At 36.0% G+C, this 18,747-nt stretch overlaps 1 protein-coding gene across 1 annotated transcript in view; it reads left to right on the top strand.

Annotated features, from left to right (window-relative positions):
- Positions 1 to 18,747, top strand: part of musk (muscle, skeletal, receptor tyrosine kinase) — a 30,572-nt gene extending 11,825 nt beyond the window's left edge. The window contains exons 9-17 of the mRNA XM_038268357.1: positions 2,659 to 2,946; positions 3,070 to 3,263; positions 3,970 to 3,993; positions 4,087 to 4,175; positions 9,300 to 9,474; positions 9,666 to 9,852; positions 9,942 to 10,136; positions 12,851 to 12,999; positions 15,727 to 18,747. Coding sequence (XP_038124285.1) covers positions 2,659 to 2,946; positions 3,070 to 3,263; positions 3,970 to 3,993; positions 4,087 to 4,175; positions 9,300 to 9,474; positions 9,666 to 9,852; positions 9,942 to 10,136; positions 12,851 to 12,999; positions 15,727 to 16,427 — 2,002 coding nt within the window. The 3' untranslated portion in view covers positions 16,428 to 18,747. The remainder of the gene's footprint in view (positions 1 to 2,658; positions 2,947 to 3,069; positions 3,264 to 3,969; positions 3,994 to 4,086; positions 4,176 to 9,299; positions 9,475 to 9,665; positions 9,853 to 9,941; positions 10,137 to 12,850; positions 13,000 to 15,726) is intronic.

Here is an 18,747-nt window from a genome sequence, read left to right as displayed (position 1 = left end):
TCGGTAGAAAAAAACAACCTCTTACAAACTGTACATTTCTTCATTAGGTGATAAAAAACTCATGCTTTTCATACTTTGTACAACCTCCTTTTTGTCAAGAGGGAAATAAAAGCTTTAGCAGATCTTCAGCAGATCTTCTTTTACATATTTTCTGGGTAATTGCTACAAATATGCATCAAGAAGGTATATCTAATAAACTTGAAATGAGTGAAGATTGGTGAGGATTTAACTGTTATATTTCAGCTGAATTGGTAAAGAGTTATTTTGTCTTAAGAAATTGTGAACATTTCCTGTGTTTATTAGGTACTGAATGGTAATTATTAAAGATCCAATGATAAACCATTTTTATATGACTAATTCGGCCAGTATTTCTATTTAAGGTTTTCGGGTATTTTAAAGAGTTCATTATGCAATATACTCAGTCCAAAAGGTTAAACGATCCTCAAACACAATTGTTTCTGATAAAGCGATGCTTGTCAAGATAGTTAGTCTTTGATACAAATTTTTTTTGTTTAATTTTTAATTATTTCAGTGCCATACAATAAAAGCATTGGGTTCTAGTTGAAGTTTCAGTACTTTTTTATATAAACTTAAGGTTTCATTTAGACTTATTCTGCACAGCTGTAATTATCTTTAACTTTTCTATCACTGGTCTATTTATAGATATTAGCAAAATGAAGTGAAGCACTTTAGTTATGTTGCATATGTTGAAGTCTTTCAAGTAATATTATCAATACTTAGATGACATTTTTGAAGACTGGATGACTATTTCCTCAATTATTAATGGATTATAAAACATTTTCCTCATGTTTGACAATGTTTTTCTATAAATGCTACATTATTTTAAGAGTGTTTGCTCTTTTTGTGATTCTTATATTGTAATACATCTGCAATCTCCCTCTGCCAGGTATCTGGTAAAGGCAATTTAATTAGCCCATTAGTAAGATTTTAACTTTGAAGAATAACAGACAACCAAAGTCGCACTGATAGACTTTATTAGGGTACACATTTAGCTGGTGGAAAAAAACAACAAAACAAGAGTGTGATGGGAAGTGACTGCTTTAGGAAAAAAAAATGAACATTGGATTGCAAGTCACAAACAGGTTAAAAGGTTACATCTAATTGCAATTCAATATCTTAGCACAGGCATCAGTCTCCATCAAAAGTGACATCTGGAATTTGAAAATACTGTAACATAATGAGAGCAAGACAGCAATTACATTGGCATGCAGGTATTCAGAGAAGCCAGAATGACAGACCGGGTTAATGTGTTTCCATGCATGAGGAATAACAGACAATGGAGAAGGAAAAGTCAGACTATTAGCAAAACAGGAATACAGGAAGTCTGGTACACAGGCTGGCCAGTTTTCATAAAATGTGACAGATGTTCATTCATGATGCAATGAGGAAGTCCAACAGACACCATGCAATCTATGAAAACCTTCCACAGCCACTATCATGATCAACATCTGGATCATTCTAAAGAAATACTTCAGGTAAAAAAAAAAAAAAAAAAAAAAAACTCTTATTTTTAGTCACTGTCTCCAAAAGCAGTCATATTTCTTTTCTCATCAGTTCTTTTTTTTAAGTGCGCTAGAGAATGCTAAAGCCTGGATGTTCAAATTTAATGGAAGGCAAATATAAACATGTGAAGTGAAGAAAACAATTAAAAAAAGGATTTCAGAAAGCAGCTCATCATGGACTGAGACATATGGGAAACTAAGTTATTATACTCAGGAGTAGGTTATAAAGTTCTTTTTAAGGTTTTTGATCTGAAGTAGACTTCAATTGGAGTCATTATCAGCAAGTATAGAAAATATAGGAAAGTGAGGATTGTTTCCAGCCTAGCCTTCCAAATCTACTCAGAACAGAACAGAACAGAGAACAGAAAAAACAACTTAATTAAGTGTTGGGAAAAATACAAAAACAATAAAAACATTTGAGGCACTGAAGGCTTATCTCCAAAAAATAAATAAACCACAAGATGGTCCCAGCTTTGTTGCAAAAAATGAATAAACATTTTTCCCATACAGCTAACTTGATTTATAATATCATATCTAAAACAATAATATCTATCTATAATAGATAAAAGGAATTGAAACACTTACAAAAAACTATTTGTATTTTTTCTATTTTTGGTGTTTATGTATACTATAGCAGGGGTTCCTAAGCATTTCAGCCACTGACCCTTAAAAAATACAACACAGAGACAAACAGGACAAACAACCATTCACGCACACAGTCACACCTAAGGAGAATTTAGAGAAGCCAATTAACCTAACAGTCATGTTTTTGGACTGTGGGAGGAAGCCGGAGTACCCGGGGAGAACCCACACATGCACAGAGAGAACATGCAAACTCTTTGCAGAAAGACCCCGGGCCAGGAATTGACCCTGAAACTTCTTGCTGCAAGGCAGCAGTGCTACCCACTATTTCTCTATGCAGCCCCCATTTTTTTTATTTATTTGAATAAATGAAAAAAATTAGATATTTTATCATTCAATTGTATATTATATATTTATTTGAATAGATACATGATTAAATAAATGTTACATCTGATGTATATCATGATTTGTTTTGGACCCCCAATCTGGGAAAGTAGTATAGGATCAAAAAGGGGTTACATTAGTTTAAAGTGCTCTGTGTCTCCGTTGACAGACATCATCAACAACAGATACCAGGCAAGCAAAAAGCCATCACAGGCTACTGCAGCGCATATCGTGGAGACGTATGTCGCAGAATTCTCCAAGAAGATTCCCTGGTTTTCTTCAACTCCTCCCTACTGGACCCCGAGGAGATGCAGGAATACCTGGTTCAGAGCTGGTTGGCTGAACTGGAAGGCCTCAGCGGGCTGTGTAGCCCAGCTGCACGTTCACTGCTGTGCCACTCTGCCTTCCCTGAATGCAACCCATCAGGTGTGGGATCTACACCTAAACCGGTCTGCAGGTAAGATGACGTCATCTTTTTTGTCGATTTTCCTTTGGATTGTTTCTAAATTAGAGTGGAGGAAGCACCAGTTAATGCATATAGAGTGTCGAATCATAATTTATTTCTTTACTATTCAAATAGAGAACACTGCCTGGCAGTGAAGGAGCTCTACTGCCATAAGGAGTGGTTGACACTGCAGGGGACTGGTTTGGTCGAAGCTGGACTTCTGAGTTCAGTCACAGGGTCCCAAACTTTCACTTCACTCTTACCCAATTGTCAGGCCTTACCAAGTCTCCGCACTGATGCCAATGGCTGTACATATATTCCCTTTGTAGGTAAGATAAATCATAGCTGTGAGTTTTCAAGGGTCCGTTCAATTCAAATATTTTATTGATCCCAAAATAGAATCTTTGAGGTTAAATATATACTTAAAAGTATCTTGGCGGATTTTCGCAAATTTTTGTAAAGACCTGCGCTGTCCACACCTATTAAACGCGTGCAAGAGGTGCTTGAGACGTTTTTTCCTCATGCATGCTCTGTTTAAAAGTTTCTGTTTGCATGAAACAAGCTTACTTTCCAAAAGGAAATTTACAAACTTTCCACTATGTTAGACTCACCAGCGTTAAGATAGCTGGGACGAGCATGTAGGACAGCCTTACGTAAACAAATCGCCACAATGATTGACAATTAGGAGGACCACTTATTTTGATGATCAACCTGGAAAAAGAACATTCTCCACTATACCTTTAAGTGTCATCAGAATAACAGAGAGATAAGTAATGCTGTTTAAGAAAATATGCCATCATACACTTTTTTTGGAGAAAAAAATTCAAGCAGATAATATAACCCCTTATACCAGGGAAAGGCCACCTTGGTCCCTGAGTGCCAATATCCTGCAGCTTTGGTATGCATCCCTTCTTCAACACATCTGAATTTCTCTTTTAACAATCAGTGTTTTACTAATACTTCTTTTTTGTACTTCGTCACAATGAATTGCCAGTTGTTTTCACTTAACATTAGATTTGTTTTTGTTTCTTGCAGATTTACAAAAAGATCAGATAACAAGTAAGTATTAATAGAGAAGCCAGAAGAGAAATCCAGCAAGAAATAAATCAACATTTACATAAATGTACCAAAGTCTTCTTTGATTTAAAACAGAAACATGTTACAACGGCAGAGGTCGTTTCTACCAAGGCAGTGTCAATATGACAAGATCTGGAATACAGTGTCAACCATGGAACCAACAGGTATACCACACTAAATACTGTTTTTTGTTTTTGTTTGCTACATACGAGAATTAGACAAGAAAACTCCAGGTAGAGACATGAATGTTTTTCAGCTGAAGAACAGTGTCATTTGTAAGAATTATTTCGTTTGAAATTGACAGCTTTTAAGATCTACTAATATAGAGTTGCAGTAGTAGCCATTCAAAATTTCCCCACTTTCCTTGATGGGTCCTTGACTGGTCCCCTACAATTGCTTTTTAAACATCAAGATTTCTGCTAAAATATTCTTTCTGTCATGATTTGTGGACATTAAGATCTAAAGAGAAGCGACATCTCCTGGTCAGACCCTGTAATTCAGGGAAAGGGTTGAGTCAAAGTAAAAAAAAAAATATGCAAGAGAGGTTCACTCCAGTGGCTGGAAGTTGGAGGGGATTTCGCTGGGTGTTAGAGGGAAGTGGGCTGCCGTTCGGTTGGCGTTTGACTGGGAAGGGCCATTTTGAATGGCTGCTACTGTATATCTAACTGATACAAAGGGTTTTAATTTGATTTGTTTCAAACTGCTAACTTCAGCTCAAGCAAAGTGTCTACTTCCTAAGAGATTGCTAGTTGGCATAATGATTATTAAGAAGGACAATTTTTTATCACTGCTAAACTAAGAATGGTATGACATCTTTATACAACAGCTAAGGGAATAATTATATGGAAGTTCACAAAACTCCAACACATCCCCAGATCCTGTCCTCCCTTACTCATAAAAGACCTCTGCAGGGAGGGTCGTAAGCCTTCCCAAGTCCCTCAAAACATGTGGGACTGAACAAATAAATTCCCATGGTCTCTTCAGCACATCTGCAAGGGTAAAGATCCAGTCCACTCTCCAATAGCTTGATTTATAACCACACTGCTCTCCATGAATCTGAGGTTGGGTCAGATATCCATCATAATCAAAACAAACTGTCAGGTTCCTTTTATTAAGCTCTCAAGTTATTATTTAATCATTTTGTAGTATAGACAAGAGGTGCATTGATTAAAAAACACCTGATTCATTGCATGTTAAAATTCTGACTTAATATTCTATAAGTAAAACAAGTTATAGGCTGACATACCAAGTACAAGACAGAATTCTTCCAATCTCCTCAAACCTGCTCTTTACGAAATACCCTTTGTGGATAAACTGTTAGGAGAGTGATGGCTGAGATTTTTGAGTTTCAAAGCTAGCATATTTTTGAAGATGATTAGATAAGTTTTTGATCAAATGTTCCAGATTTTTACACAGAAACTGACACGCTGATAAACGCAAATGGAAAAGCTCTTGGACAGGCATACATGGGTTAAACACAAACACACTCCCTGCAGCCCAAAAGCCTCTCTATGTTTTTATGGCTTTCCTTACTCAGAGGGTCTTTTTGGGTGAACTGTTACTACCCTCCTGTTCAGGGGTGTGTGTGTGTCTTCCTGTTAAAAGGGAGTTTTTCCTCTCCACTGTCGCTACAAGCATGCTTAGTGTGAGGGATTGTATTTGAGTCAATGAGTCAATGCAATCAACTGGTTTTCCTTAGATAGAAAACTTTGTATCAATTTGACTGTATGATCTGGTTGAACTGTAAAGTGCCTTGAGATGACATGTGTTGTGAATTTGGCGCTATATAAATAAACTGAATTGAAAACTGAATTGAATTGTGTGTGTGAGAGTGTGTTTGTGCCAGGTCAGCAGAGAGGGAGAAGCATCTTATGTCACATCCTGCCTCTGGAAGCAATTACCTTTCACACGCATATGGTAAACAGACTCCAGTACAATCTCTCTCTATTACATACACATAGCAGGGAATGTTATATCCGTTCACATTGGAAGATATATGTCTGCTAAACTCAGGTAACAATTGCCATCTAATATATCTCAGATGCTGGTTTATTCACTGTAACCCTTTCCTGCTTGGAACTAGTGTTCCCAGATTCCTCAAAATTTCCTTCCTTCACATACATCCAAAACCCTTTTACATATAAAGTTACGTAAACAGTACCTCTGTTGGTCCTACACTCTATAAATCTGACTTTTACATAAAAGTGTCTGAAAGTCAGTGTTTTCCACATGTCACGCAGAGGACAAAGCATTTAGAAGAATGCCAAATGCTAACTGTAAAGGAAAACAAATGACATACTTTAGCCTGGACACACCATCTCCATAGTGAAATATTTTGTTGCCAATATCATACTTTATGTTGGGAAGATAGATATTGGTAAATACAGAACTTTTCAGGGGAAAAACCCCTGAAGAAAAAAAAAAGAATTGCGGCAGATTTTCTTGACAAAAAGGATTTGGCAGCACCTGATACTTTCACAGAGTTTCAGAGACGTGGCACATTTTGATGGGGGAACAGTTGAGCCACTGCAGCTTTAGCCCAAGAACAAAAGAGTCTGGTCATCACTGAAAATCTAAGAATAGGATTTGCTGTGCTCAGATATGAAATGCAGCAGCCTGCTCTTCTTCATTTTATAGTTGAGAACCGCTGTCAAAGCCACAGCTGAGAACCAACACTGCATGCCACCCAACGAAAACCACAATAGTCTGCTTTTGACTTTTTCCTCTAACTAAGCTTATAGGTATGCTCCACGAGCTGAAGTGGAAGCCCACACCACTGTCTTCCTGAGGCAATCAACCAGTAAAGTATTATTTAAATTGTGCTACAGTACTTTTAACTTAATTAGAAATTGTATATAATGTCCACTTGCTTCAGAAGGAGCTTGTTTGAACTTTGCGTCAGATCTTTTTTGTGTGATTTTAAACTGAGCTTATAAACATGCACTGCTAATATGTTTTTTTGTGAAAGAGACTGTGCCATCAATCTTCTGAATTAGATAGTTTTTCCTATTTTCTTCTCCTCCCTCTTTCTCTCTTTCCCTTTGCGTTGTTTCATTTTCCCTAATTTCTGGATCCTGTGATGTTGGCTGGTCACACCTAGCTGCATGTCAGCTTTGTTAGTCAAAGTCAGTTAAAGTTCAGTCAGTTCTTTACATTTATCTCAGAATTTAAATATAATATCATGTCATTAATATAACTTTGTAAATTTAACAAGAATTCAGTGACAAATTAGAAAATAAATAGATAAAATTAACTTCAAATCATATTGAGATATTCTTTTAAAACCAAATGTAGCTTTATCCCATTTTCTGTATCATGCTGCATATGTAATACAACATGCATGCATTTTTGGGTTATTTTCTGCTGGGTGCATGTTAGTTGTAAAACTACACGAATATGTTTTGATCTTATTGGTTATTTCTCATTTTAAAGTAGTTTCCTAAAACACAGAAGACTAACTTCATCCTATTCAATGTCTTAGAGATATGCAGTTTGATTTAGAGAAAAAGAAACAATAGCAATGTCAGTTCATCAAGGTGAGTTTCTATGATAGATACTATTTCCATCATATTTACAATGTCAGAACAAAACGCAGCAGCCTTTATTTTCTCTTTCTCTAGCATTTTAATTGTCCCCTACTCTTCAAAATTAATATATTTTGCAACAAGCAAACTCCTTAGTGCAGCGGTCTTCAACGTTTTCCAGGCCCAGGATCCCCAAACTGATGGCGAGATGGAGCTGGCACCCCCTAATTATATATATTGTATGAAATTGAGTTATATCAAACTGGTTCTATAGTCACTCTATTACAGATGAAGTAATGTAACAAAAGTAATTCCGCCCTGGGATTATTAAAGTACGGTATTTCTGATTCCGATTCCTCATTGATGGGACAGGTGTTGTGAATGAAATGGTGCCCAGCTTGAAAGAGCTCCTGTGTGTCGCTGAATGTGTGCATTAACGACTGAAAGACATCTTCTGCCTCCATTTATCTGTTTATTACAGTGTTTTGGATTCATGTTAACCTATATTTAAAGACATTTCAATTAGTGGAAAAAATTGCAGGGGGAATATAAAAAAAAGTCGTATCAACCAAAACTTTTGCAACCCCTATGCAGTACCTCTGTGGACCCCCTAGGGGTCGCGGACCCTCTGTTAAGGACCTCTGTCTTATTGAAACACTATAAAAAATGTAAACTTATACGCTTGACCGGTGTTTACCATTTGAAGTGAAATTTAATTTAATATTTCTCCTGTTGAGGGATGTGATCCATGCACAGTGGGATACTATCTTTTTAGCCTTAAAAAAAAAAGAAAACTCTTTTTGGCCTGGGTCAAAAGGCCAAAAACTGGCATGTGGTCGAGTCTGTGTCACTCAACAGAGGTGGAAAATATGACAAATTTCTCCTTATTCTGATGGCAGATCTAATGAATCACCCAGACAACTGTTACACTAAAAAGGCCAATAAAATGAGATAGATGGTCATTAATTGCATCTTAAGGAAACTGAAGCATTCAGCTTCCTTTTTTCTTAAGTGCTCAGTATTATTTTACAGACTAGTTTACAGCTATTGTAGTGCAATACAAGCTGGGTAATGTGGTAAGATTACAACACTTTCTAAAGATGTTTATGACATCATGCTGCATGACTAAACTAACCTAACTGGAAAAAGCCAATAAATCGCTGCATTACCTTTGTTTTAGTCGTGTGAAAACCATAGCAATATGCTCATAGGAAATTCCTCTCAGGAAAATATCATGTTAAGTAAGTTTTAATAATCTTAGATTGCTTCAAAACATCTGAAGTGCAAAGATTGTTACAAATTGAGAGATGGATGGAATCAGATGATGAAAACCGAGTCCTTTACTCTACTAAGAGACATGACCATATTATTCCTTTGCTTAGATGGCTCGTTATTTGTAATATTTCTTGTGGAACAAGACAGTCCTGTAAGGGATTTACATCAAACGTTTTGCAATACAAAAGCATTTTAAAATCCAAAATTCTCAGCTCATAGCAACGTGTCCTTTGGGAGACATTTGACTGTTGCTTCCTGATGATTATTGCACAAAGGGATATTTGAGTTGGCAGATCAAATTGCCCCCTCAGCATAGAAAGTCAAAACAACCCCAATGGATGACTTTCTGCCCTGTGGTTGCTGAGTTACAATATGGAATTTTCTGAAAATATAGGGTTCTATGTTTAGTATGTTTTTCATACTATGATGGTTAATAATATGTCATTTGGATTTTCTGTCTCTGCTCACCGTATATGTTTTGTTTTGTAGATTCCCCACCAGCACCGTCTATCTGTGGATGTCATTCCAGAGTTGATGAACGCAGATAACTACTGTAGAAATCCTGGAGGAATCAGCGACAAACCCTGGTGTTACACCTCAGATCCTAATATACGCTGGGAGTACTGTGCTGTGCCCCAGTGTGGGCAGACAAACACAGCTCCAGGTGCTTTTGCTCAACTCATTACATTTCTAACCTTCCATTTTCTCCATATCACCAGGTCACATGTAAATCTATTTAGAACATTTCAAGCTCAAGATGATTCAATAATGAAATGACCGTAAAATTGATACTGTAGTTACATCTTACTGGCTGTGTACATAGGTTTTTGACTTTCCTTCTACTGTTTCTGATAGTTAAGAAGCCGGAGCTGATAGTGCCTGATCAGATTCCTCGTCCCCCTCCCACATCGACATCATCATCGCCTGCCTACTCAATGTCTGTCATTGTTATTGTCCTGACCTCAATGGCAACTGCAGTCTTTCTCACAATTATCATCCTTGGCTGCCACAGGCGACGGAAGCATTGGAGGAACCGCAAGAGGTAGAGAAATCTAAAGGGAATGACAGGAGACTTGAAATATGCTTTTATGCTTTATCATATTTTTGCCATGTGTCTTTTATTTCTGTCAGAAGAGAGATTGGAACCGCAAAATTGAGTGCTCTTCCATCTGAACTGTTGTTGGATAGACTCCATCCCAATCCCATGTACCAGAGAGTTCCTTTGCTTCTGAACTCAAAGCTGCTGGCCCTCGAGTACCCGCGAAACAACATCCAATATGTCAGAGATATTGGGGAAGGAGCTTTTGGACGCGTTTTTCAAGCCAGGTAAGAGAGGTTGATCAACGAGAAAAAAAAAAATAATAATAAAAAAAGGTCAATTGTTTTTTCTAGGCGACAGATCAAGGGTCAAAACTGTGACTTTTTTTTTTTTTGTCAGAGGAAAGAGAAAAGGTTTGAAGGCTATATCATACCTGAACAAGACTACTGGTTATTTCTGGAAACATGTGTCATTCACAAAGTCACAAGGGGGGGCGTTATTGTGCAAGAGATAGTTACCTTCTTGTTACCTTGAACTCTATCACAGCAGGACACAACAACTCACATTCATTTCTTTCACGAGACTAAACACTAAAACTGAGTCATGTGGCATTCCCACAGCAACATAAATCTGCCAACAGCTGATTTGTCAACAATGCCAGAGCTGTACCTGTGTGCTCTATTAAAAACTAAAATAGATTTAGCTCCATTTAAAGGCAAGTCACTGCCATCTGCCTTATTCCATATTAGTTACTGTTTATTATAGAAAACTACTTGATAAAGCATACTGCCTGAAATCCCTCAAATATTGAAGCCAGGAATAAAATTAAAAATGCAAAAAAGCACCTTCTTTCCAATACATAAGCCCCTAATATGTAGTCTGTGTTATTTATTAGAGGTATGAGAGATTTGAGAGTTATCAGAGAGTTCTAGGTATCAGAAATTGCTGTCAAAGTAGTGGCTTAATTACATCAAAGGTCCACTTTTACAGTATTGGCAAAGGAAGCTAATGTCTAATCCATCTTTAACATAGGATTTAATTGAATTAGGATATAAGTAGCTTTGGATTTGTCCATATTATTAGACTAAATTTGATCTGTTGATTTTTGGTGAAGTTCCTACACATGACAGTTGTTATTAAACAGTGCTTTAATAATAATAATAATAATAATAATAAAAAAATCCTACAATTTCTTACTCAAGACCAATGGGTGTTTAAAAATCTGATGTTTATAACACATAAAAGTGCAGCTTACTGAGTAGGACAAACCGTGATTGAGCAATGAGGTTTCAGAGCTGATGTTTAAGAGTCAAAATTAACAAGCTTGGGGATAGAACGTGTTTGCCAAGTGTCATAAACTAATGGGTTGATGACTGGGTCATGGAAACCAAAAGCTACACATCATTTTTGGTATTACTCATCTGCAGTGGCTATTTTCTAAAGGCTGACCGTTTTGTTTTATACTAAAGCTAAACTAGTTTAGCTGCTATTGTTGAAGAATTTAGTGCTAGTTTGACTTAAAATATGTCAGAATAGACAGAACTTTACATGATGCTGTATTTAGGGGTCAAATCTGTAGATCCCACGAAGAGCCTATATGTAGGTCCTCAGGCCCAGTCCAGCTATAGGATGTGGTAGATATGCACATTAGCAAGAAACTGGAATCACTGATAGCATCGCAAAAACATATGCATACTGACTGCATCAGAATCTGTATGAAATATCTTCCTTACAGTTTATTTTGGACTATCTTACCGTAGTACAAAACATCACAGTTCCCGGAACTGTTTCACAATTTACCTCTTAGTGCACAGTGTTAAGTATTAAAAAGCATCAGCTAGAAAAGAGTGGAAAACAAATCTTACCACTCAGCCCATATTAAATAGAAAAAAACAAATCATTGAAATAAAGCATGTGTTGGAGCTAAGCAGCACCCCTGCCAGGAAATAGAAATGGACTAAAATGTCTTTAACCAAGAAACCACATCCTGTGTCTACAATTTAATAGCTCTTATATGGTTGGATTGTTTTTATTTTTCTATTTAATTTCTTTTTTATAGCTAGAGGGATAGCCTCAACTATCTAATAAAGAGCATAGACTGTACGGAGTATGCACACTGGGCTTTGGGTGTAAAGAAAGGCTGTGCTCATGTCTATTGATCAGCAAATGTATAAAAAGAAAAAGCTGTTTTCACATTTGGTTCTGTATCTAAGGTGTTACATTTTTATTTATAGCTTTTGTTCCTCTTTAAGCGGTTAATGATTTTAAATGCATTATAGTACTAAAGGCTTTCAGAACATCTCTTCCATACAAACTAATTTAATATGAACAAAAATAATAATAATAATAAACAATGATGCAAATTGATTATCTGTAATTAACCCATAGAGATCAGTAAGAAAGTAGGACAACCACCTTTAGTCTTAGGAATTCCTTTACTTCCTTGCACTTTCTGCACTATATTTAAAAAGCTGTTATAGGGGGAAAACATGGCAATCAAATCAAGCAAAAAACAAAATAAAAACATACATCAACCAAAAAATACAAACAAAACACTTTAGGCCTTGCCAATCCGTAACTGTAAGACCTTAATCTTGTGAAAGGAAATGTGGTTTTGTGATTCCGATAAAGAACCTCAGTGAGCTGGAGGTCAATTAATGTTATATCTGTCTAGTTTGAGATAAAAATGTAAACTGGTCCTGAACATAAAGGTTAATGAATTCCTTACAATACGATACAAATTTTAAATAAATCATACGCAACATTGGAGCACTTTTGGATACTTATTTTACAGTGCATCAACAAAAAACTTATAGGAGCAAAATGGAAAATATAGGGTGCAATAAGATGTGAACTAGACTGTGTTTAAGGCACTTTTTTTTTGCAAATGCCAAACTGCTACAATTGGAGGACTCTGGATTTAGAAAGGGAAAACACTAAATGCTAAATGTATCTTTTTGGAACCCAAAGAAATGTTTTGTGCATTTTACATTGCTTTCAGAGCACCGGGCCTCCTGCCGACGGAGCCTTTTACGATGGTGGCTGTGAAGATGCTGAAAGAGGAGGCTTCTGCCGATATGCAGAACGACTTTCAGAGGGAGGCAGCGCTTATGGCCGAGTTTGACCATCCAAACATTCTTCGACTCTTGGGTAAGTAGATTTGTGTGCAAACAGAAAGAGATAGGAGAGTGTGTTTGCTAAAGGCTTACAAACAGAAATCCCAGTTCAAATGTACAGTGGATATCGCCTATATCAGCTATAATAAGTGAGTTTGTTCTATTTAAAAGCACAGCAAAAACACATGAACACTGAAACAGAGAAGCCAAAACAGCGAGCAGAGAAGAGATAATCGATAAACAGAAGTATATGGTGAAAAAAGATAAATAAAAAAATTAAAAAATACTAACAGCTTATTTCTATAAATATTTTACAGGAAACATTTATTTTGCTCTTTATATATTATTAGTAGTGAACAACATGAATAGTTGTAGTCTTTACTGTTCTTATCATTTGAAATTATTTCTGTTGGATCTAAAAATAATCACCTGTTTGTTTTCTTTCTCACGCACAATCTGGGCTGGAATTTTTCCCTTCTTTGCTTGTGAAATTCGAAAGCAGATAGTTTAGTTTTCAGTTCATCACCTTCAGCTTAAACATGCTTTGGTTCTGATGGAGGATAGTTATTACAGTAGGTTAACCTCTGTATGGGTAGAAACTATTAACAAAAACAAGTATAAAAATCATGTTCATGGAGTGATCCTCTATCAAAGTTAAAAGTTTAGTGGAGAATGTTCTTTTTCCGGGTGGATCATCAAAATAGGTGGTCCCCCTAATTGTCAATCATTCTGTTGATATGTTTACGTAAAGCCGTCCTACATGCCCGTCCCCATTTTCACTTGCCAGTGGTGAGTCTGACATAGTGGAAAAATTTCAAATCTTATTTTGGAAAGTAAGCTTGTATGAGCGATGCAAACAGCAACTTTTAAACAGAGCATGCACAAGGAGAAATGGGCTCATGCATGCTCTTGCATGCATTCACTAGGCGATCCCCCTCTGGAGCGGGTACAGGGTTGTGCATGTGATTTTTTTTTTTTTTTTTAAGTGGAGAGGGCAAGTCTTTTCAAAAATTTCTGAAAATCCTCCACTATACTTTTAAATAGTTTTGGGACAATAAACAGGATGTTTGTGGTTGAAAACCCTCATATGGTGATTAAAAATAATTCTATATAAGCCAAAATTTCTCCACAGCTTGTTTACCATTCACCTCAAATGCCTGATGGCTATTGTTACTGTTTATTTTTTTTATTTTTTATTTTTTTTGTTCTGAAGGATCTGTGTAAGATTCCACAATAGATTATGCATACATTTTAAAGCTTTTAATACATTGTTACCAGGAGTGCAAATACATTCGGATAAAACTGTATATTCACCATCCCTTGCATGGAGAAACTCTAAATTGGTCTTTACAGCAAACGACCAAATGCAAGAAAATGATTTGAAATGGTTGTGGAAGGATAGAAGCACTTCAGAGCTTTTGAATTCAGTCCCAAATGATTAGTGCTGCAGTATAAATGCACACCCGATAGAATTGTTGTGCCATTAAGCAGTTAGACAGCTAATGTGCTTTTGTTGACCTGAGTAAAACAAATGGCCTCCATTAAACTTTATCTCCACTAATTCAGACCAGCGTATCTAAAACAAACAGCTCAGATCCAAATATACTTTCAGGAAGACATTTAGAGGTGCAGCATGCTCTTTTTGGTGCTGCTCACAGAAAGTAAACAGAGCTAGTCATCGGTCATTGACTGCACTAAAGGGAGGTTGGTGTCACACTTCCTCCTGTTGTGAAATCTTAAAATCATCATTTACCCCCCTTTCACATAATTACAGAGTCCTATATTTTCTTTGACTTCAGCTTTTAATACATCAAGTCTTCTGTATATTAAACAATAAACAACAATAGCATTAATTGGAATATTTCCTTAACCTCTAACCACCCTCGAGACTAATAATATGCAGCAACTGAGGTGCAAAAATACGTTGCCATAAGATGAATGACTTATATTTAGAGATGAACTAAATTTGCACTCTACTTTGCATCATGGGTGCAGATTATATTTTATATATTAAGCACTGTAATGACACATGTTAATCTAGTTGTTGATCTTCAACCAAGGTTACCACTGGTGAGTTATTCCTAGCTTCTGTTTCCCTCTCTAACACACAAACACATAAATGCTTGTCATTTTTTGCAGCTATATTAAGGACCATGTACTGTTCCATAAGCTTAAACTGTAGATTACTTTACATTTTACTGATTAAAACTGATAATCGATGTAAGTTCATCTAGGATTTCCTTTCTGAATTGTGCATATATCCATTACTAAAAATCAGATTGCAAATGTGTAGTTCTACCCTCACACATCTAAACCTGCGTCTTCAGTGGATTCCAGTCTGACTTTATTTTGTTCTCAAGGATCTCAGCTTGAAATGAAAGCAAACATCAGAGGGTTAGAAAAACATTTGAAAACATTTCGAATAGCTTTACTGCCAGCAGGTCATTGAAGCTTTCATTTCATAACCAAAAAAAGAATAAATTACAAGTCCCCCTGATAGATCATATTTGGAAAGTAACCCCTCAAACTTTATTAGTTTATGTGTTGAATCAAAACAAGGTCACATCAGAGAAAATAAAACTGCAGTTCAGTGCCCAGTAGGCTTTTTATGGGTTTTTGGGGGCAAATTTAGTTAAGCAGCACAACAGAGAACAGGAATTAGTGTTATAGAACATGAATGGAAAATGAAGGATAACTGTTTGTTTTGTTAATTTATTTTTCTTCTCATGAAAACTTTCTTGTTTGTCTTTCCTCTTTTCAGGTGTGTGTGCTGTGGGTAAACCTATGTGTCTATTGTTTGAGTACATGGCTCAAGGTGACCTTAATGAATACCTACGTCGGCGATCGCCAACCCAATCCGTGCGCACCCTCAGCCGGGCCAGCCTATCAGCTCGCAGTTTCTCCTCTGATGTGGAGGCAGGGTATCTCACCTGCCCAGAGCAGCTGTCCATTTCTAAGCAGATTGCTGGGGGCATGGCTTACCTATCAGAGCGCAAATTTGTTCACCGGGACCTTGCAACCCGCAACTGCCTGGTTGGAGAAGAAATGGTTGTAAAGATTGCAGATTTTGGGCTTTCCAGAAATATCTACTCAGCTGATTACTACAAAGCTAATGAGAATGATGCCATTCCCATTCGCTGGATGCCTCCAGAGTCAATTTTCTACAATCGTTACACAACTGAATCAGATGTTTGGGCTTATGGTGTGGTGCTATGGGAGATCTTCTCACATGGGATGCAGCCATATTATGGTATGGGCCATGAGGAGGTCATATATTATGTCAGAGACGGTCACATCCTTTCCTGTCCTGAGAACTGTCCCCTAGAGCTGTATAATCTGATGCGTCTTTGCTGGAGCACACACCCATCAGACAGGCCGAGCTTTAGCAGCATACATCGGATACTGGAGCGGATGCATCAAAACAGCCTGAGCACTAATGCAGAGACTGAAGCTGAACCATAGAGAAGCATCATGGGAAATCCAGAAACTGTCATTGAGCACAAGCATAAATATAAAACATGAATTGTTATGGTTAATTCTTGTTTGTCTACTCATCTGAGGACACCATATCCTATTGCTTTTATCCCCTTTTTAATTTTATATATTTGAGGAATTTTTGCTCCCAGTTTACAGTGTAAAGTGTTTTTTCATTCCCACCTGCTGCAGTGCATTAAACATAAACATGCTAAATGCTACAACAGCTGTGTGGCAAAAACCACATCTTACATCACAGTGGTTCAGAAAAATGCCATAAAGTTTTCATTTACCCCTTAAATGACGATTTGGAGCTAAAAGACATGAAGCAGCGACATCATGACAAAAATGGTAGCCCTATCATTCCTTTTAGTAAACATTTCCAGGACAAAATGAGTCATGTCGCACTGGTTTTTCAAAAAATAAATGAGCAACTCTTCTGAACTGATTCTTTAAAGTGCCATAAATATAATTTCTAATTGAGCTCCAGTACTTGGTAACTGATGTTTATCCAGTTTTTAATTTACCACAGAACTTGGAAGTTAGAATTATGTACTGTCCATTATTTGTACACTATATGGCCACAATGTTTCATTCATAACAATGACAAAAATGCTGTTCATGTGACGATTTTAAGTATATAAAAAGTGTTGAAATGTGTTGTCCTATAAAAACTTAAAAGGTAGTACATGAATGCCTGATTTAGTGTAACATACTAAGTAAGGAACTGTTTTAAAGTGTTAAAATAGGAAAGTTTAACAACCAATGATGCAAATAGAAGTTTTTTTGTGTTAACTTTTCTCAGAATTCAATTTTTTTAAAGCATGCCCATTGAAATTTCCCTCATAGATATGAGATTATGACTTCATAGTACAAAAGGAACTAAATTGAATGTTTTCCCAAAGTGTTATCAAAGTCCTGCATAGTTTTACTATTTTCTTTATAATCAAACACACTGATAGTCTTCAGTAAAATCACTTGATCATGCTGACTTTCTATGACTCAGTCCAAACAGGATTTCCATGTCAGTGCATTTATTATATGTGAAAAATGTTTTTTTAAGAATGTTGTTCTGGTTATAAAAAGTATTTGTAATGTGCTTTGAATATTGTAAGCCTTTCAGCTGCTCTCTGTGCAGCTGTCTTCTACCAAGAGCTTACTGGGTTTTGTTGATACGTTGATAAGGACATCAATGCAGTATTTGGGATTTAATTGAGAAAACATTATTATTTTATTGAAGTTATGTTTTGGTATTTATCCTTAGCATTGACAGCCATTTTCTTCCAGACCAGAATACCTTCAGATATTATAAAAAATTAAATAATTATCTTAGGATGAAAACCAATGCTGTAGATGCAGCTGCATAAATTTTTCTTGTAAATGTTCACAAAGAACGACGATTATTTTAAGTGAATTTCTCCTTAGCTATAGCCACTTGTCATGTACTGCTTTTTTAAACTTGAATCACAACTTCATGGTTATCTTCAGTAATTTAAACATTTTTTAGACTTTTTTTTTAATTTGTGGGTCTTTGACTGTTGTTTTTTTCTATATTGTTTAACTTTTTTACATGTTTACTGGAGAGAGAAGCAAAGATAAAAAAAAAATGCAGTCAGAGTACGACATTAAAGATATGAAAAAATAATGTTAACTTTGCCTTTACAGTTGACACTAGCTTATTCCACAGTGGCACACAATCACTTTCAGCTGATTCTCATAGCTATGGTATATTATTTTCTATTCCAGTTTGCAGAATTCTACTTTTTATGCGTCTGCTGGTTTTCATTGTTTTGTTTTTTTCTGAAATAATTTTATGTAAGAGCAAAGTTATAGTAAATTACGTCCTTGTTGTAAAGTTTTCAAAGTGCTTTATTCTAATGGGGATTTTGTTATCCCATCTTTATTAGATCAATTTATGGCATTGTTTAGAAATATAAAAAATTAGAATAAACTAACATTAAAACATTCAACAAAGAGGTTAAATTACTTATCTTTAAAAAAAAAAAAAGATAAATCTTATCTAAGTAATTAGACTTTGTATTCGGACAACTTTATTTTGCTGATACACATTATGGATTCTATTAATTAGAGATTTGCATTATTGTAATACATTTGTTTTATATTCATTTGTTTATGGCTCCAGGATAACCAACAGGCTTACTTCCTTTATGATTGTTGTGTGATACTTTTATTTGTCATAATACGTAAACTGTTATTTAATTCCTTTATTCATTTTTTCATCTTTTATTTCTATTAAGTAATATACTTATGTATTGCAAGTGAATAAAGAAATATTCAATTTGTTTTA

Source organism: Cyprinodon tularosa, unplaced genomic scaffold (genome assembly GCF_016077235.1).
Source record: "Cyprinodon tularosa strain WSP-4 unplaced genomic scaffold, ASM1607723v1 ctg7, whole genome shotgun sequence".
Lineage (NCBI taxonomy): Eukaryota > Metazoa > Chordata > Actinopteri > Cyprinodontiformes > Cyprinodontidae > Cyprinodon > Cyprinodon tularosa.
Note: the sequence above shows the minus strand (reverse complement) of the source record. Positions and strands in the feature narration are given on the sequence as shown.